Genomic DNA, 21,521 nt, shown 5'->3' on the forward strand with positions numbered 1-21,521 from the left:
CACTGATAGGTATCTCCACTTACTTAAGCCAAAAATATTATTCAGCATGAAATATCCATTTTCATTCGCTACTCTAAAAGTTTGTTTGGATCTGAAGATTTTTATTGTGATCACCCTTACTCAACTTTCCTCTCCCATGATAACTTTATCTCACCTCCACCTGTTCCTTTGAGACTAGGTACCAACCAGCTTGTCCACTCTTCCCTCCATTCTACAGTAATGTAAAATTAACACACTCTACATAAATATCAAGTTAAACATTAGAACATTATTCTTAGTTTCCCCAATCCCTTCCCCATCTTCTCCCTCCTGCAAAAAAAAATTAAAAATAATAGTAAAAAAAAAACTTAAAGCCTCCACAAATCAGGAAAAAAAGAAAACCTCCAAAACCCTTCCCCCTTTACAATGTGGAAATTCACCAAAATCCTAGCTGGACCTGGCTAACCTGCCCAGTCCTCCAGTACAGTGAACTTCCTTTGGGGGGACTTCGACATCTACCGCACTTGGAACTGGGACATTGTTATCTAGAAGGACCAATATCAGGGAGGGAGACACTAACTCAGGGTATGTCTACACTACGGGATTATTCCGATTTTACAGAAACCTTTTTTTAAAAAACAGATTGTATAAAGTTGAGTGCACGCGGCTACACTAAGTACATTAATTCGGCGGTGTGCGTCCAAGTACCAAGGCTAGCGTTGATTTCCGAAGCATTGCACTGTGAGTAGCTATCCCATAGCTATCCCATAGTTCCCGCAGTCTCCCCCTCCCATTGGAATTCTGGGTTGAGATCCCAGTGCATGATGGGGCAAAAACAGTGTCGCAGGTGATTCTGGGTAAATGTCGTCACTCAATCCTTCCTCCGTGAAAGCAACGGCAGACAATCATTATGCGCCCTTTTTCCCTGGATTGCCCTGGCAGACAATGGAGCCCACTTTGCCTTTTGTCACTGTCACTGTATGTGTACTGAATGCTGCTGACAGACGCGGTACTGCAGCGCTACACAGCAGCATTCATTTGCCTTTGCAAGGTAGCAGAGACGGTTACCATCCCTATTGCACCATCTGCCATTGTAAATTGGCGATGATATGATGGTTATCAGTCATTTTGCACCGTTTGCAATTGGAAGTTGGCAATGATGGTTATCAATCGTTTTGTACCGTCTACTGCTGTCATGGGTGCCCCTGGCTGGCCTTGCTGAGGTCGGCCGGGGGCGCATGGACAAAAAAATGGAATGATCCCAGGTCTTCTTCTTTATTTTGTCTAAAAATAGAGTCAGTCCTGCCTAGAATATGAGGCACAGTGTAACTAAGCAGAACCAGAAGACCACAGCTGCCCAGGTCAAGCCCAAGAGATACGCATGAAAATGATAAGTCGCATTGCCATCATAGGGTGCCCCTGCAACAACCTCAGCCATGCTTCCCTCCTTCCCAGCCTGCCTGGGCTACCATTGCAGTGTACCCCCATTTGTTGATAAAGTAATAAGAATGCAGATAAGAAACACTGAGTTTTAGTGAGATAAAAATGAGGGGAGGCAGCCTCCAGCATGCTATGAATAGTCCAGCAGACATTAAAGAGTGTGGGGCGTAGGAGCGCAGACCGCTCCACGCTATGATAGTCCCAGCCATTACAGAATCTTTTCTTTAACTAAAAGGTGGGACTGTGTGTGTCAGCCTCCAGCTCTATATGAGCGCTTACAACCACTTTTTTCACCAATCTCCGGGGAATACATGGATCCATTCCCATTTACCAGGGCACCTCGCTGACCTCACTGAGGCCCAGCAGGAGCACTCACGGCTCTTATGATGTACAATGATACAGTCATTTCGCCACAATCTGCCACTGGGAAGGATGCTGTGTCTCACCTAGCAGCACCCCGTCTACAGCCATGCATAACAGGACACTGAAAATTGAGAAACGACTTTTTTTCCCTTTTCATTCGGCGTGCAGACAGGTGTAAATTGAACGACATTAAACCCTTAAACAGCCCAGAAATGTTTTTGACCCTTCAGGCATTGAGAGCTCAGCCAAGAATGCAATGTTTCGGGACTGCGGACGCCCGAGTGATACTGTGGAGCCACTCAGTAACCCTCCTCCCTCCAATGAGCTAATCCATTTATCTCTTTGACTTTCGTTATTGCTGTCACGGCCAAGCCTTGCTATTCCCTGGTGCCCTATCATTGCCTGGAGATATTTCAAATACTTTTTATTTCTCAGTTTCTGCAACGGCATGCTCTATAGAACAAACTTGTCTACCCACTACAGCAATCAGATCAGTATCCTCCATAGTCCAGCTGAGCTCTTTGGATATAGGATGCTGTACACCCTGTGTATCAGAGCTCACGACTGTCGCAACAAAAATGAATTCAAACTTTTGCGGCTTATCCTGTCTACCTGCCAGTGATCTGAGTTCAGATGCTTTTCCGAGAGCTATCACCATGGTGCACTGTGGGATACTGCCCGGAGGCCAATACCGTCAAATTGCGGCCACACTAACCCTAATCCGACATGGCAATACCGATTTCAGCCCTACTCCCCTCGTCAGGGAGGAGCACAGAAATCGATTTAAAGAGCCCTTTATATCGATATAAAGGGCTTCGTTGTATGGACAGGTGCAGCGTTAATTCGGTTTAACGCTGCTAAATTTGGTTTAAACGCGTAGTGTAGACCAGGCCTAAGTTCTGTGTCAGCCCTCTTCTCCATGTAAGTCTTATTTTTAGCATGCAGTTTCACGGCTTCCTTCTTCCCCCAAATCAGACAGCGAGCACATATTTGTAATTCTTGTTTCCATTCCCCATTATATTCTGGTATTTGAATAATGTCCTTATCAGGTAGTTCAGAGTTCTTCCTAAGCCAAGTGGATACTCTCCTTGGTTTCTCACTCTCTCATTACTTTCCTTCCTCTTTTTCAGATTCATCTTGGATGTCCATCTCCTGATTAATCCATTTCTTGAATTTATTGTTCCTATTTTTTGATGATCTCTTTCTTCTATGTTTTACTAATTGCCTATCATCATTTTGGCTTGCTGATTTAATGTTTGGGTCTTCATGGGAGTCTGGGCTGCCTTTCCAAAGGTCCTAATCCTGTCTCTTTTCCCCCCTCTTATATCATATGTCTGTCCCTTCAGGTGAAGAGGTGCTTAAAAGTAAACTCAATCTGTAGCTTATGAACTTCCCTTAAAGCTCCTTTGACTTCAGCTAGTTCTCTTCTTTTGATAGAGTGGTGGTTGCAAGTCTTGGGAGATTAATACTTTATGACCCCCTAGCATTCTTACAGGAAGATATCTGGCTCTTCTTAAAATTTGCTCCTGTTGCACAAAATTATGAAGTCACCAAAAACATAATATTATTATTATCTCTTGGTCTGTTGGAATGTAAGGGGGGGAGTGCAAAGGGCTCTGTGAGCTCTGTCTGCCTCAATCTCTGTCTTCTCTTGGCTATAAGAAGATATCTACTGCCTGGTTTAGGAATTGCACTGGATCCCCTTTCTTCACTCCTTCAGTTTGACTCTAATCCTTAAGTCCTTTCCTCTCACGTTTCCCCATGTTTTCACATTCTCTGCCAGATCTTGCTCTCCTTTTTTCTGGGATCTGAATTCCATTTTGCAGCAGAGCCATTGCCTCCACTCTCTCCTCCATGCCTGTTTCCAGACCAGTCACTCTCACCTGTTTCAATGAGATCGGCCTTAATTTCATCCCCGGTGGCATCTTGGGAGGATTTTAGGGCTCTACTATTGGAAATTAGCTCACCAAAATCTTCTTTAGTGACAGAAACCCCTCTCTCTCCTGCTCCCTTCTTCCCCTGATGGACCTGCCGTCTTGGATTTTTTCAGCTCACCCTGCTCTGGGGTCTCACAGCTGTGTGAATTCCTTTTCTGGAACTAATTGTTCAGATTGGTCTCTTCATGTGAAGTATCTAAGAATTCGGAGAGACTTTTTGGTAAGTCATGGGGGGAGCCAGAGAACAGCGATGTTTGGGGATGTTTTAACCCAGAGCCAAAGGCCCAAATAGCCATTCAACGCCTGTGATGTCACTTCCCTCTCCCTTATTGTTTTCTTAAATTTCAGAGACACAGACCTGTTTTTAGCCCTAATGATTTCAGAAAAAAAGCTTGAAAATATGAATCCTAAAGCCTCAAAAAACATGAAACCTCTCCAAAATGTATTATTTTTAAAAATCTCATGATTCGTGGGGCAGGGATGTCTGATGTGATTTTTGAATGCTTGGGGTTAATATTACTGTTTACATTCAGAATGTTTAATAAACAACACTTGCCTCAGTGAGTCAGCAGAAATTAACTTGTAACTTCCTGCAGAATTCCACCTTCTGCTGACAGGTTAAGGCAACAGGACAATGCTGCCACCCTGTGACAAGCACTAATATGAAAGTAAAAAGACGTGATACTCCACTGTTTCCTGCTCCTGATCCTAGCTGTTGTCCCAAAGGGAGCCAATTCCAACAATTTCCCACGCAGCAAAGTGCTACACTAGTAGCTCACCAGTTGTCTGGAGGGACCCAAAACAAAATACATTACTGTTTAATTGTTTAACTCTTATTTCCCTGGTTGATGCTATATCACCATTTCCTATATCACTTAACAGTGTGATCAGGGCAAACACCAGCTGGCAAATCTAATTTCAAATCTCTAAAAATAATGGCATGACTGCAGGGCGGTCCAACATTTTGGCACCTGAGGCAGGGAGCTCAAATGACGCCCCATTTCCCCTCACTTGGGCTAAAACTTTGAAAGGTCTCAGTTCTGCCTTCTTCCTGTTCTACTCCTCTCATGGTATTGCTCTGCTACCTACCCCAATAAAGGAGAACTAACAACTTAAAATGCCTTGTCCAAAAATTTTAAGTAACACTTAACTTTCAAATGCCTGAACAGCAAATGTAGCTTTTCTTGTCTGCATAGTAAACACTGGCATTTTTGAATGTTTGAATAATCAAAGTGGTGCTCTGTGCCTTCTTGGTTGAAAAGATTTTAACTGCTTCCTGAAGGTCCACAGTCTGGGCTAGCTCATGCTTATTGAGATGGTTGCAAGGATGACCAGCCTTTCCTGTGACATTGTTGAGTGTAGATGTGTTTTTATTAACTTCAGCTTAGAGAAGCTGCGAAGAGCAACAAAAGCATTTGGAAAGAGGGTGGTCATCTTATTTGTGCGCATATATTCCAGAACAGCCTTTGGAATTGATCCTGCTGAAATGTATCTTGAAAAGGCTTCGTCATCACTAATCACTTGCATCATATCTTGCGAGTCATCATTTGTGTCACACTGTCTCTAGTGCCTCATTGCCTTGTGTAGAGTCTGCTCTCAAGTAGGAGTCGTTTGGAAATTCATGCAATCCCAATCATATGTGTGTTCTTGATGCTGCATTGAAATGTTCTTCAACTGACTTGTACTCAATGCTGCACTGGTTAAAGAATTTCAATTTTGATTTGTTGGTTGGAGTCCTTATGGGATTATCCTGTCTTGTAATCAAATGTCTTTCGTCGCTGACTCTTGTATTCTTGAATGGGTGGGAGCACTTCAGTGTGAAATCCTGTCACCTTCTATGCATTTTTCAGAACGTTTTTGAATCCTTCATCTGACGTGGCAGGACTGTAGGTATGACTTTGCTTGTCAGTTGTTCCATTGCTCAGATATATAAGTCAACACTTGGACTCTCTGCTTACAACTTTTATTCACAGTATGTATGCACAACATAAGCCACACAGAAATTTGAAGGTATGATGTTTCTGGGTGATTCCATTCCCTCTGCCACTGTCTTCCACAAACAGTTCCTGTCATAGCATTATCCTCCATAAAGGCAACTATGGCATCATCTATCTTCCAATTTGTGTTTGATAGGTTTTAATGCACTTGACTTTCTATCTGTGTCCAGCTCAGTGGTTTCTGTCAGAGAGGATGTTCTCAGATGTTGCTTCAAAAATTTGCTATTGGTGAGTTCATGCAGAAAAAAATACATAGATGCTTTGAATTAATTTAAAATTCAGGCAGCCTCGCTAGAAGATGATGCTGCTCACTGCCACCACGTTCAATGAATGAGAACTGCATGGACAAAATAAAGCTGCAAGGTTTAACTCTCAATCCCTGTCTGCACTCCTCTGTTGTTCCTCTCATGTTGGCACCATTATCGTAGCCCTGACCTCTCATGTCAGCTACCGCAATTCCCGTATCTTCCAGCTTTTTAAGAAGCATATTTGCCATACCAGCTCCTGTACTTTCATCAATGTCAATACATTTTAGAAAATGCTCTCTGACAGTCACCATTGCAGGGACATTTTTCACTAGGCTCTGTTGTTACAAAACGCACCATTAAAGTCATTTGTTCCATATGCCTGATGTCAGGTATGCAGTCCAGAATAAGAGAGTAATATCTTGCTGACTTCAGATCTGTCACAATCTTCTGTTTGACTTTTGTTGCCAGTAACAGTATGATCTCATTTTGAATTGTTTTTCCAAAGTAGTGGTGTGTGAACATTTATTGGGTGGTGACTCTTCTTAGATGCTCCTGGAGTACAGCCATCAGCTCCACAATTTTAAGGAAGTTTCCATTGTTTGGCACATACAGCTGATCTGAAGTGCCATGCAGTGCTAGGTTTTGGGTAGCAAGCATTTTCACAATGGCAATGAGCCTTTTCAGAACATTTTGCCAGTAAAGAGACTCTGATGCAATCTTGTCTTGATGCTGGTCGTCTATGGTGGCCTTTAACCTTAGTCTCATCTCAAGTTCTTTTCACCTATGGAATGCTCTCTGGTGATTTGCTGCCTTCTCATGGCGTGCCAGATTTCTAGCCAGATTTTTCCAGTCCTTTGTTCCTGTAGAACCCAATGTGGCTGGAACATTAGATGGGAAGAGTTTGCAACAAAAACAGTATGCAGCATTCTGAGTTTTTTAGTACATAAGCCATGCACTCTCCACTTTATCACCATTGGGGATTTCACACCAGTAATGTGTTGGATGGAAACTTCTGTTTTCATTGTCTTTGGGGAAAAGATTTTTTACTTGCTGTGGCCCATGTATTACAAGCTGTTTCTTGTTCCTCCACCACACTCTTCTCTGATCTACACTTTTCTTCAAGAATGGTTACATCCATTTGAGATGGAAATATGGATGCTGCAGTAGCTGCCAGGTCACCTGCACTCTGACTAACTGGAAGATCAGGCATCTCCTCACCATTCACGTCCTCGCTGGGGCTGGAAGGCTCACCATGAACATTTGTGTCTGTGTGTCTCAGGAGAGCTCCTTCCTGCTTAGACAGAAAAGCTTCCTTTGCTTGCTTGCCTTTTCTCAGTGCTGCCCCAGAGGGGCGTTTTCTTCTTTCACTCATGGCTGCTGTTCTGTGCTCTCAACACTCACTTGAAGGGGACAAATAAGCAGGCTGGTAGCAGGGTCTGAGTGAGGGAAGATACCAGCATCTTAAGGGCCTAACTAGCTCCTACTACTTCAGTTGACTGCCTGTTCTCCTCAAGTGGTTCAGGGAAGCAGCAGGAAACAGGAAGCTCCCTGAGAAGCTGATGTTAATCAGTCCAGGTTCCTAGGGATGCTAAATAAGAGTCTCCTCCTCCTTTCTCTCCCTGCAGCGCCTGCTGCTTTCTGTTATTCCCCCTCACCTTTTCTCCTGCCTTCCTGTTATGTGTCTTGTGCCCTCCTTCCTCCAGCAGAGCACTCCACCATCTCTGTGCATCTAGAGCAGAGAGAATAAATATGCACCAGCAATAGACACAATTTTCTGCACTGTGAGTCCTAGTGCTCCTCCCCTGCCCCCTAGTCTGGCACCTGAGGCGGCTGCCTCAGTTCACCTCATGGTAAGACCAGCCCTGCTTGAATGTGCAGAGAAGAAATATCCACAAATAACTAGGGTCGAAATTTCAAACTTCATTTGTGCCAAGAGAAAGTGCACAGTCAAAAAGGGAAATTGTACTTCCAAACAAGTATTGGTGCAAGGAAATGTGACAACTGCATGGTCCATACTACATTTTGGATGTTCAAATATAGCACTGAGTCTCGCCTGATAATAGAATAGGCAACCGTGATTTTAAGAGAACAAATCATGATGAACATGTTGACTCGAATTTCAAAATTAGCATGGAATGGAATGCAACAGATGTAATCTATCTTGATTTTAATAAAACATTTGATACCATGTCTGTCTCATTAAAATCTTCCCAATAAAATTAAAATTAACTTAGATAAGAGCTTTGTCGCACAGACTGTAAACTGACTGGATCATGAACAAAATGTAACAATAAATAGTACCATATTAAGGGTGGACTAAGATGTCTAGTGGGGTTCTGCAGGAATTAAGGTTAAATATAATTTTAATAACATCTTTGTTAATGAATTGGAAAAGGAGTTACAGAATGTGTTAAATTTGCAGATGAACCTAAATAGGGAGAAGTGATGAACAGAAGTGATAGGGAAATAATACAGAAGGAACTGGCAAGATCAAAAATAGTAGAGAAGATAGCAAAATTGCTTAAACCTGGAAAAATGAAAGCTAAAGCTAAAACATGTGGGGAAATATAATCCAAAACACAGAAGTTGAATAGACTTGAAAAGCATTTTTGGCAAAACAGGCCTAATGAAAGTAGCGAACAGCAAATGTGAGGTGAATTATATGATACGGCAGGAAAAAGTCAGTGTAAATCCTAAATCCTGGAGAAGCTACATTCCTTTGATTATATGCTCCCTAGAATATTACATTGAGTTCTGAACACCCAGGGCCGGCTCCAGGGGTTTTGCCACCCCAAGCAGCCAAAAAAAAAAAAGCCTTGATCGCGATCTGTGGCAATTCAGCGGGAGGTCCTTCGCTCTGAGTGGGAGCGAGGGACCCTCCACCAAATTTCCACCGAATACCTGGACATGCCACCCCTCTCCGGAGTGGCCGCCCCAAGCACCTGCTTGCTAAGCTGTTGCCTGGAGCTGGCCCTGTGAACACCCCATTGCCAAAAAGTTCTTGGCAATGGGGAAAGTGTACAGAGCCGAACAACAAATAAGAATAAAGCATTTGGATAGACTGACATAAGTTATTATAGAGTGGGGGCTCTTATAGGTGAAAATAACTTCATTGCCGGGGGCCCATTAAAGCCCTTCCAAACTCTTAAATCTCTGTGGTACTTCTGTGGGGGCACTGGAGGTGGAGCTTCTGTGCACCCTTGTACATAGTGGAGGGACTGTACACTAGGACAAAAAAGGCCAGTGCTAAGAGAGGGGAGGCCATTGGTAGTGACAAAGAAAGAGAATCACTGAATCCAATTTTGTGTGACCAAAAGGACGTGCATAGCTGGAACTCTGTCCCCTTCTTAGCTCCCTGCACATCCTTGGGCTTTGTGCAAGGCAGAGTGAATTTCATTCTGCAAACACATCTGAAGTAGAGAAGAGGCAAAGTGAAACTAATGTGCAGTTATGGAATAGTTTTAAACAGGTTTTTTATTTCAAAATAACAGACAGTTTGATTAAAATAATGTGTCCCATGATTTTGAGCAGTTTTTAAACTATACATGAACAACTTGTATATGTTTTTCATAACCAGATCATGGCTTTTATATAAATGACTATTACAAACCAGGAGCTGTAATCACAATGCACTACTGATGCTTTATTCTTCATCTTAGTATCATTGCTGGCCCCTCAGAGCAGCAGTGTTATTTTAACTACTGGTAGCTGGTTTAGCAAGTCTTGAATCTCAGATCTGTGTGATATTTAACCTCTTCATGCTCAAAACTCTTTGATTCAAGAATGTGTTTCACATACATAGAGAGAGACCATATACTTTCAGAATGACCTTTATTTTATATTGAGAGGGTAACACAGCATGAAAGAACAAAAGTAAGGTCTTCCTGAGAGAGCCCACAATGAGTGTATGTGTTCGTGTGTATCTTCTGTATCTGCTATGGACAGTAGTATATTCCTTATATATTTAAAGGTGTACACTGAAAATAGGTACAACAACTGCTTAGGTAAATACAACAAGGCTCCATTTGACATTACTTTACTACTGTGTTTTTCAGTTGTATTGTTCAGACTTCCAAAGACAGTTTCTGCAATCAATGTAAACTGGTGATTAACAGGATCATTTATGTTGGGGCATCTAGAGAATTAAACAACAGGGAAAGTCAAAAGATGTGCAAGAACAAACTGTATTTTAGTTTCAATGTTTTCCATGAATATTATTTTAATCATAAACACTTCTATTCCCTCTCCTTCCAAACCCTAATCTTTGATGATTGTGCATGCTGTGCATGTGTAATAGTAGCTTTGAAGGATCATAATTTAACAGCAAGTTTCTCAGTAGAGTGAAGATTAAACTGTACAGCCTTTTGTTCTTCTAGTGAGTTGCTAAATCACTTTGCATGGTATGACACAGCTCTCAGCCTTGTGCTTGACATAAAAACTCTCCATTAACATGTATTGTTACTATGCCCCACTGTGAAAAATGTGTTAAATTAGTTGGACTACACATAAGTAATCCTGACAGATTATGGCCACTGCTTTACCTTGTTCCAAGATAGAATTTTGTGTTTCTTCTTTGAGTCAGATAAATATTTATAACTTTAATTGGTACATTTTTATCACTTTATAAAATGTATATATGAAGCAGATTGGACATCTCTTACCCATTGATATTGAGCAAATTACTCATTGTTTTCCCCAAAATGTCTATGTAAACAGTTAAAGTCCATCAACCATTAAGGCTAAAAGAAAAGAAATGATGGTAATAATGCAAAACAGAAAAAGAATGAAATGCTGTTGACTTTGGCAGATAATTTACTAACTATTATTAATTATATTATCATCTGAGTTGATTCACACCTGCGGTCAAGGCCCACATAACCCTGAGAGGATCACAGAGTTTTATATTATAGTTCATACGTACCATCCTCTATATTATAGAGGAGCAGCCTACAGAGTCCAGAGAAAGGAAGCTCAGCTCACACCAATGTGTTTCATACTGGGATCTGTACTCCTATGCCTCTATATTAGTCTTGTTTAAGTGCCAGCTGTAGAGTGCTGACCACACAAGATGAAGAACACAGTCATGTCCTTATCCTGATGGTCTTCCAGTCTAAACAAAGAGACATCACAAATCAGACACAAAATGTACAGTGAGGCATAAAAATGGAGCATAGGCATTTTTCTACTGTAAGACACGGTGACAGCATTTTGAGTGATAAGTGTTAGTAGTGGCGGTGCACAGCAGGACTCTTGCTAGTGCTGTATTGAATAGGGAAAGCGTTTCACATGTAGGTCACAGCAGGGAAGAAGGCAGGAAGCACAGGAGTGTTCCAAGTATACAGCAGATGAGAACATCAGCAGTATGATCTATTTTATGCAAATTAGGTGTGGCAGCAAGCTGCTGAATAGTTGTCCTAATTCCAACAATAAAATATACATATTAATTATTTTTTCAGCATAATCATCTTTAGCTCACATTTCACATTTTCGGTAGCATATATCAGCCATCCTGTGAGTTAGCACTTGGGTATCACAAGCGATTCCTCGTCTGAATATTGCAGATTTTCAGTGCATTTATTCAAAAACCTATTATACAGACATGTTGCAAACTGAAGCTGACTTGTAAATCCTTAACAAAATTGCTTGTATGCTATTAGATTAGAATAAAATTTAATAGAAAATAGTCTTCATTGTGGGAAAGAAATCATCCATAAGAGCAGTGACCTATAATTTTCTGGAGGAAAACAATGCCTTATGAGGAAGTTAAAATTGAAAAACATATTGTGTCACTAACTTTGGGGGGCAATGCCTTAACATAATATAGTTGCTTTTAAAATTGAAAGACTTGAAATTCCCAGGTAAGATTGTACTTAAAAAAAAAAATCAGACATTTGAATACAAGGAAATTCACTGTTAACGTCAACCAAACAGTTATAGGCTACACTTCCATTCCCCTTTCCATCCTGCACAGCTGTGAAATATAGAAACTGTTGCTGCTTTTTGACCCGCATGGCTAGTCAGAGTTCGGGGACCTGAGGATCTTCTGGCTGAAAGTAGAAATTGATGGTGTCTGGTATTTTTCTTGATGCAGTCTTGTTTATTTACAAGGGATGTACAAAGTCCTGCTTTCCTGAATGCAGCAGGAATCAAGAACAAAAGGAGACATTTCTTAACTTATAGCCCCAAGCCTCTTTAGCCAACAGACCCAAAAGCTCACTCTCTCACTTTTTCCAGGGTCACAATGTGCTTGGCTTTTTTGCTTTTTACCTCTGCTTCTTTCTCTATTTTGTCTGTTCTCAGTTTCTGTGAGATCTGCCTTTCCCCACCCTCCTCAACAATACTCAGAAAAAAAATGTTCTACCTTCACAGTCCACACCTCCTCAGTGGGCTCTGTTAGGCCTTATTTTACAGTTTGTGGTGTAAGTGATGCAAGATATTGGGAAGCTTCTAAAAACATAAAATAATCTATCTCATAAAACCCCTTCTCTGAATGGCCTTTGACTTTCTAGTAAGATTCATACATCCCTATGTGAAGATTTGAGAGAGATGGGTTTAGTTTTGGTGAAGTTCAAGTCTGGAAAGCCGTTATTGCAGAATCCTTAAGACCAGGTCTGGGACATGAACGTTTTGCTTCTCAGATCCCATTGTGGGCTACAGGCAAAAGTTAGGAACATGAGAAAAAATAATACATGAAAGAAGAAGGGAAAGAGAAGCTGGGAGGAATGGAGAAGGGGCTTTAAAGGTGTGTAGAGGATGGCCAGGAGGTGGAGGAGAAATGGGTTAAAAGAGATCCCAGAGAAGGCAAAGAGAAATTGGGAGGCTGATGATGGGGAAGAAAGAAGCCCAGGAAAGGGCCGAGAGACAGAGAAATATGGAGGCCAGAGAAAAAGGGAAGAACAAGAGAATGTGATGGGTTGGACCCACCATCCAGGATGACACCTGATGTGCTGGGGTCCCACTGGTTCCATCTGTTTCACCAGCCTAGGTTTCCTCACCCTGTCCTACCTGTGCCAGGTCCTCAGTCCTTCTCCAGCACACAGGTAGGGATACATCCAACTGCAAATGGACACAGAAACACCTTGATCAGCTCTGCGTGGGAGGAATTAACTTGAGGGTTCACCCAGCACTCACATGCACTCCCCCTTTGGGGGGTAAACCCAAATTAATATTGTCTTGCGCTGTATAGAAAGATCTGCACAGCGCAAGCTCATAAAAATTTGCCCTCTCCCTCAATGTGGAGAGAGAAATGCACAGCTTTTTGCCCACCCCCAGATATGAAATGCACAAACTAGGTTTTGAAATGAACGAGAAATAACTTTATTAACTATAAAGGGTAATTTTAAGTGATTATAAGGGATAGTAAACATAACAAAGCAGATTACTGAGCAAATAAAACAAAACACGCAAACTAAGCTTAATACACTCAAAAAACAGGTTACAAAATGTAATTTCTCACCCTAAATGTTGTTTTAGGCAAGTTGCAGGGTGGCTGTAGCTTAGAGTTCCAGTTATTTCTCTTTACAGACCGGACCCTTGTCTCAGACTGGACTCAACCCTTACTTTCCTTTCAGGTGTTTTTAGCAATCTTCCTTCCTGGGCAGGCAATGGAGGAGAGTCTAGATTGCCTTGCTTCCCAGCCTTAAATAGAATTTTAAAAAGGCGGGAAGCCTTGTTTCTAGTGGAAAAATACCAGCAGTGTCGAAGGTGGTATTTTGTACCAGGTGACATTATCACATGACCTTGTAGTGTCAGGGCAACCATGAGACAAGGTTAATTTGCAAGGTCCACAGGAAGGAACTCCTGGGAAGATGGGGGATCCACATCTTCGAAGACTCATTGTCTTTTCTGAATGGCCCATTAAGGCTGATTGCTTACTCTCTGGTGGGTGTTTCCCAAGCACATACCCACACAGTTGTAATTGTTACGTAGACAATATTCCTAACTTTAGATACATAAATGATACAGGCATACTAATTAGATAAACACATTCAGTAAATCATAACTAAGGCTACGATTTAGTCACGGGTATTTTTAGTAAGTCATGAACTGATAATGGGCAGTAAACAAACATTCACGGCCCATGACCTGTCCATGATTTATACCTGTGTTTAAATGGGGAGAGGGTGCTGGTGGAGGGCGCATTGGGGGGCATGTTGTTGGGAGAGGGGGGCACCTTGGGGCCAGCTGCTCCAGCTGCAGGGTGCCACAGGCTACTGCTTCTCCAGCCCAGAGCCGTGGACACACTAGCCAGCCGGGAGCCACTGCCTGACTCTGGGGCCACTCCAGAGCCAGCTGCTTGGGCAGTCCTGGGGTCAACCACACTGGCCCCTGCAGAAGTCACGAAGGTTGTATAAAGTCATGGAATCCATGACAGACCCAGAGCTCTATTCATAACCTTTTCAATGATACTTCATATGACCCATCTTGCATAAAACATATCTTAGTTATGCCATATTCATACCATAACAATATTTCTATGAAGAATATGGGGTGTAACATCACAAAGAGGTCAGACTGAAGAGGCTGCAGCACAAGAAGCAGCTCTGTGCTCAGTAGCAGGACTCACTGGGAGACCTGCAGGAACTTAGGCAGGGAGCTCTTTGGGTTTTGTGAAGCCTGAATATGACCACAAGTGGCTGGCCATGCCCTGGAGGACACTGGGTGGAAAGGATATTTACATGTTTAGTAGATTAAAAGAATTGGCAAGAGGAGGAACGAAATTCGTGATGCCTATCCCCCATATCCAAAGTGCCACACAGGACTATATACTTACAACCCATTGAAACGTCTGTTCTTCCTGTGTTGTGTTAATTGCACACCCAAATCCTTCACATTAGCTGACATTACTGGGCTGGCATATACATATACACATATCATATTGGGATAATCGGAGAGCCATTAATATACTGGTGTGAAAATAGATGTCATTTAGGATATGAGCTTTTTACTTTAGTGTTTAGCTCTTCTTTTTTTTCTGAAGGCACTAAACTCTTTCTGAATTGAGAGGTTAGAAGCTAGGGTCACATTTCCTAGCGTGTTGTTATCAAAACAAAATAAATGCATTCGATCAGGAGGTTAACTTACTGCTACCAGCTGAAAAGATTATAAATATCTTTTTATTCTTGTTATCTCAGGACAGGAATGTCGCTTGTGCTGTTCGTTTGTGAATTTGCTGCCACAAAGGCTTATGGCAGATTTTCCTGATAAAGTTTCCTTTCAGTCTTGTTCACTGGTAAAAATAAAATAATTTGACTTACAGTAGACCCATTTTCTACTGGAGTAGGGCATAGCTGTGATTTTCTGTGCAATACTCATTTTCTCTTAACTAGTCTGCTAGCAGCAAATGAACCAGAACTTCATTAATGTCACACCTGTCACACAGCTTCTGCATGTTCAATTTATCTGCCCCCCAGGGAAGGTAAAAAATGTAGCCTGTAGTTGGAAGATGCACACAGCAGGACCATGCACAAGGAAGATAAAGTTGATCAGTAGGAGGTATTGAGTCATTGATATTCTTCAGCGTCCGCCAGTGTGGGTTTATTTCACAACTAAAGTGCATTTTAAACTACATTTGCCCGTTAATTCAGACAGAATTGAGTTTGTGGAATGCTGTTTGACCAGCCTGGTCAATATTTATGCATCAAGGCCTGTTGCTGGAAAAATCAGTTTATCAACAACAGAATGTTTGGTATATCCCATTTCTACTACTCCCCCTACTTCTCAGTGGCTCCCATTTCCTTCTCACTGTGTGGTGCTGAAGAAAAAGCATTTTTTTAAATTGGTTTGGTTCTTGGCACTCCTCAGCCTCCTCCTGTCCATGCTGGTTCACTGTCCCACTGTGGGGACTTACTCTGCTGTCTGTAACACACTATTTCCTCCTCCAAGATAGAGTAGAATTGAGCTGGACAGAGTAGATTCACTCAGCCTAGTTGAATGGGACAGATGGACATCTCAGCACTAAAATCAGCAGTCATTAAACTAACAGCTGTTTTGCGGCGGCAAGCGCTGGGAGGGATGTGGGAGAAGTGGAGCTGGAGCACGCTCAGGGGAGGAGGTGGAGCAGAGGTGAGCTGGGGCAGGGCAGGGAGCTGCCAGTTGGTGCAGAGCACCCACCAATTTTTCCCCATGAGCACACACACACCCCTAGAATGGAATCGACATGGGCAAGCACCTGAAGAAAAATACAAAAAACAATGCATGGATTACAGATGTCTATAGAAGGGGTTTGTCACTGTTGACAGATGTATTCTTCGGGTGCTTGCTCATGTCGATTCCATTTTGGGGGGGCTGGGGGTGCCCACATGCACAGTCATCAGAGATTTTTGCCTTAGCGGTATCCATAGAATCAGCTGTAGTGCCCTCTTGAGAGCCTCCCTCATGAGTTGGTATATTAGGCACTGCCAACCCTATCCCATAGGCGCCGACTCTGTGGGTGCTCCAGGGCTCGAGCACCCATGGGGAAAAATTGGTGGGTGCTCTGCACCAACTGGCAGTTCCCTGCCCCGCCTCAGCTCACCTCCTCTCCACCTCCTCCCCTGAGGGTGCTCCAGCTCCACTTCTCCCACATCCCTCACAGCGCTTGCCGCTGCGAAACAGCTGATTTGCGGCACCAAGTGCTGTGAGGGAGGGGAGAAGGAGAGGAGAGGGAATGCGGCGCACTAAGGGAAGAGGTGGACTGGGGCAAGGATTTGGGGAAGGGGTCCAATAGGGGCAGGGAGGAGGCAGAGTTGGGGTGGGGACTTTGGAGAAGGGATTGTGATGGGGGTGGGATGGGGTGAAGGTGAGGGGGAGCAGGGCCGAGTACCCACTGGTGCCTTGAAAAGTTGGTGCCTATGCCCTCTCAGTTCCTTCTTATTGCCTGTAACAGTTGGTCAGAGCGCCTTGTCTTGCATCACAAGAGCATTAGCAGTTCTTCACAGCCCATTATCTGTCTTCTTTGTATCTAGTTTGTAGGTTCCTAGTTAGCCATTGAGTTAAGTGTTAGGTTAGTCAGTAGTTAGAGTCCTGGAGCTTCAAACCATGATTGTCATGCAGCAGACTGATGCCTATTAGTGACCCCCATGACAGTTGTTTGAAGTGCTTGGGGGAGTCCCATAGAAAGGACACGTGCAGAATCTGTAAGAACTTTCACCCTATAACCCAAAAGGAGCGGGATATCTGATTGAGGGCCCTCCTCATGGAGGCTGCGCTTCTTCCTGCATCGGAGCCCTCCCACACCAAGCACCTCGGCATTGGTGTGGAGTGCACAGCCGGCACCGGGCTCTGCCCAGCACCATTCCCGCATCACTGGTGCCTAAGAAGCATCAGAGGGAATGCTAAATACAGGCATTCTAGCAACTGTTTCAAATGTGGGGTAGTTGCGAATGCACGGTGCTGGTATCCCGTGGTGTTCTGACTCTGTAATGGTATGTTCATAAAAGACACATTAATTCCCCCTTTGAAAGCTGTGTCTTCATAAGAGATGAGGTGACAGAAAATAACTCTGTCTAGGCAATGCTGTGATATTATTCCCTGCGTCTGTAAACGGTCCTGTAAGGAAACGTATAAAAACATGCCACACTCCACTAATCTAAAGAGCCTGCTTGTTATTTTGAGAGATAAGAGTTAAATTTCATTATTTTACAGCAGAAATAGGTAGGATTTGAGCCTTTGAGCAAAACTGTGTGTGTGAATGCATGCACGTGAGCCTTTCTGGACTATTGTTTTTAAATTATTGTTTATAGTTTTATTGTACACAAAATAGAATTTAAATGCTGTTTTCCTGAAGAGGCAGCTGCCTGCTACAGTATAGCTTCCACACAAATGACTGACACCACCAAACTGAATGAAGAAAAAAAGACTATAGTATTGACAGTGTTCTAAAGTAATAGTCCAAAACACTACAGTAACATTAGTGTGAATTGTAATGCTTTGAGGCGTTACTGCAGAATACTGTAGAAGAGAAAATAGTGTTGCTTTAATCAGCATTTCACCAACACTCTTGTCTTGCAAGCAGCTGAATTGCAGTACAAGACTTCAGTTGATCACTGGAAAGAATAGATCATTGAACTTCTGCATTAATGTGTGTCTGTGGTACGCATACATTAAAAATAATTAAAGCATTTTGCAGATTACGTGCTTACAATGCAACTAGCATATGAAAGTTTTGCAGGGTAAATTACTATTGCCAAACAGTAGGTCAGTCAAACTGGACAACAATTGCTGTATTCAGTTCGCTGCAAATATCAGCTTTGCCTTTTCATGTCTTCAATTTTCCTGAGGCTAAAGTTCTTTTCAAGGACAAAACTACATAGTTTGGGTCTGTCAGAAGGCTCTGCCATTTGAAAAGTCATATATGCAAGGAAGGGGGAAAATTGTGTTTTAATAGATCTTTGTGTTGGTTTTTGTGGTGACTTGTGGATGAAAAGATCTATAGAAGCCATTAGTTGAAATGTATGTCAGAGGAAAACATAATGGTAGTGGCCCTATTAAATTCTTTTGAATCCATTCTCCTATTGATGTGACAGTATAGTGGGGTGGGCTGGAGAGGGAAATTTGCAGTGACTACTCCCACAGAGAGTCATTTTCACTTCTGCACTACAAAGTCATCTCTGAACAGAAGCGGACCATGTAAGACAAGTGAGAACTTTGGGTCAAATTTTCTTTCTCTGACCCTGTACTGTCATTAGTAAGGACAAGATCTCTTAACTTTGAGCTGAAATAAGAAACTCTCTACAACTTCCAAAATGAGATCTAGACTAGTCAGATTATCAAAGACTATTAGACTTTTTTTAATGGGAAGAACTTTGTTTGTATGCACGGGTTCTCACGTACTAGGAGGCACAATAACACTCTTTTTAATAAAGGATGTTTCTAATTCTTATGTTCAAAGACACCCAAACCAGTATGTGTGGTGCATACACATGTAAACCAAACAAACGGTTTTACAGTGAAAACATTTTTATTTAGGATTTCAGCCTTGCATATAAATGCATGACTAATATACTCATTAACTAGAACTATTTATTTTACTCTCACTACATTTTATTTTTAAAAAGATCTTCCATTTTCCACTGAAATAAGCAATGGGCTTGAACTCATGACTGATCACAAATAAGAGTCACTAATGGGTTGATAATATATGAGGTCTGAGTTACTGCCATCTGCAAGTTTATCACGGCGACCGCTGTAGCTCTGGTGAAAACTATTAACTGTATTCTGATTAACCACAAATTCCATAAGAACTCAGCAAGGTTCCAGAAATACATTTCTGCCAAAACTAATTTATGGTGTCCTATTTTCTAAGCAATAGTATCTTTAAGTATAATATAAAATTCTGACCTCTCTAGACTGCTTTAGTTATAGGACCTGATGATTAAGACTATGATTTTGTCACAGAGGCGGCGGGGGTACCCCGGAGCTCGAGGGTGCCGTGGGTAACAGGGATTCCCAGAGCTCCAAGCCACTGCAGGACCCCACAGCTCCAAGCTGCAGGTACCAGGGGACCCTGGAGCTCCGAGCCCCATGGGTGGTGGGGTCCCCAAGCCCCAAGCCAGGGTTTTGCAGCTGCCCAGCTGCCACAGGAGGTGTGCGGACCCTACAGCTCCCCATTTTCTCACACATATTTTTAGTAAACGTCACAGACAGGTCACGGGCTTCCGTGAATTTTTGTTCATTGCATGTGACCTGTCCATGACTTTTATTAAAAATATGTCCATGACAACATCTTAACCTTACTGATGATACAATACATGAAATAGCCATTTGAGAACTTGATTCCAAAAATGTGCAGTAGAATTCCTATTTTAATGTAGGAAAAAACCTGGCAGACCCATGAGAACAGTGTGTAATATCATCATTAAATACTTAAATGCCAAATATGTAGGTCTAGATCTTCAGCCCCACTTCATCTGCCTTTTGCTTACTGTGGTGGAGCAAAGTCGCCCTAAAGCCAGCCTAATCAGCCCCTTGAAAATTCCCATGCAGTGCAAATCCTTAGGTGGTGTAGTAGAGCTCCAGTAGCAAATTCTATGCCACTCACCCTATGGCCTCAGTGCAGGTGATGTGTCATTGGGAGAGCAGTGAGTGGCTGAGCCCCTCCACGCGCCAGTGATATTCAGCTTCTGGAATGAATGTTTGAGGGTTGTGTGTTGGCACTGTAAGCTACAGCAGGCTGCTCTAACTTGTGCCGGGTGTCTGGACATAGGTAGATTGGCCACAAGATCTAGGAGGTTACAAAGGTGGCCTATAGTCATTTTTGCACATGTCCATCCTCTGGTCTTGCACTGAGTACAACCATAGTCTCTGTACTATGGTACCTGGGTAAAGTATAACATGGTAGGTTTTGTGCATACCTATGGACTTCCAAATATATGCATAGAGTAGCTATGTGATGGGAAAGTGTCACTATTGGGTGTACAGCCAGCACTTTCCAGTTTCAAAAGTAACTGAGCAAGAGCATTATGATGCCATTTAACCTTCTCTTTTGCCTAACCAGGGCCTTTCTGTACAAGGGAACCAAATTCTGCAGCAGCAGCTACTTAATTCTGTGGATTTATCATAAATAAAGTTTAAAAAAAGAAACAGAACCATGGTAAGACTGGTTTGCTGCTGCCTAAAGTCAGGAAGCAAGATTCTGATATAGTCTCAAAAATTATTTAAGACAATATCGTGGTGGCACATATGTCTAAAAACAAAAGGGAGGTTTGAACCCTGTTAGAACAAAGGGCTCCAGAGCAATGTGCTGGGAAGGAATAACAGGAGGAAGCCAGAATGCCTGTGAACTTTTGCTGTTAAATTTAGATCCTAATTTTGAAAGGTGGAAGATAATATATGAATAAACTGTTCATTTTTTTGCTAAAAAACACTCTGGTTCAGTTGGAAGGGCTTTTGTTCCAGTGTGAAAATACATCCTTTTTATGCTGGGAGGGAGGGAGGAAGCGGGGTAGCAGGGCAGCTACTTTTCAGTAATAAAAGGAAGAAACGCTGCTGGCAGAAGAAACCCTGAAAGGGTTCTGTCTTCTGACCAGGGGAATTGTAGACTACACTAATATTGCTCCTAGGTTTTGCATCATACAGCCCTATGCTTCTTTGAGAGCAGAACTGCATAGAACCATTTTAGTCCAGATGTCAGTTTTGTCCTCATTTGCTTTGTTATGATTTTTTTAATTTGATTTTGGGGGCAGTTTTATTTGCTTTGACTCTTTATTTCTCTCTCTCTCTTTTTAAGGTCAACTCAAATCAAAACATATTCGTGGGATAATGCCCAGGTTATTTTGGTCGGTAATAAATGTGACATGGAGGACGAGCGGGTAATCTCAACTGAGAGAGGCAAACATTTAGCAGAGCAACTTGGTAAGAAGCAAAATGATAAGCGAGTTTTGTGATTGCTTGTAACATTGCATTGAGTACTGTCACTAACTGTGGCAACAAACTTCATCCATCTGCCAGTATAAAGAAATATATCAATAGCAAATGATATGCAGCACCTGCCTTCTAATTTTGCTGGCTGACGTGAACTATTTGTGTTGGAATCATTAGAACTGTAATGTCATTAGAATGGGGTACACAGCTAATGC

The 21,521-nt window shown here is 42.4% G+C and overlaps 1 protein-coding gene across 3 annotated transcripts in view; it reads left to right on the plus strand.

Annotated features, from left to right (window-relative positions):
- The window catches only part of RAB3C (RAB3C, member RAS oncogene family), a 211,417-nt gene that overhangs the window by 170,930 nt on the left and 18,966 nt on the right, over positions 1-21,521 (plus strand). For all 3 annotated transcript variants that reach the window (XM_032797011.2, XM_032797003.2, XM_032797020.2), the window contains exon 4: positions 21,173-21,297. In XM_032797011.2, coding sequence (XP_032652902.1) covers positions 21,173-21,297 — 125 coding nt within the window. The remainder of the gene's footprint in view (positions 1-21,172; positions 21,298-21,521) is intronic.

The sequence above is a fragment of the Chelonoidis abingdonii genome, chromosome 6, assembly GCF_003597395.2.
Source record: "Chelonoidis abingdonii isolate Lonesome George chromosome 6, CheloAbing_2.0, whole genome shotgun sequence".
Lineage (NCBI taxonomy): Eukaryota > Metazoa > Chordata > Testudines > Testudinidae > Chelonoidis > Chelonoidis abingdonii.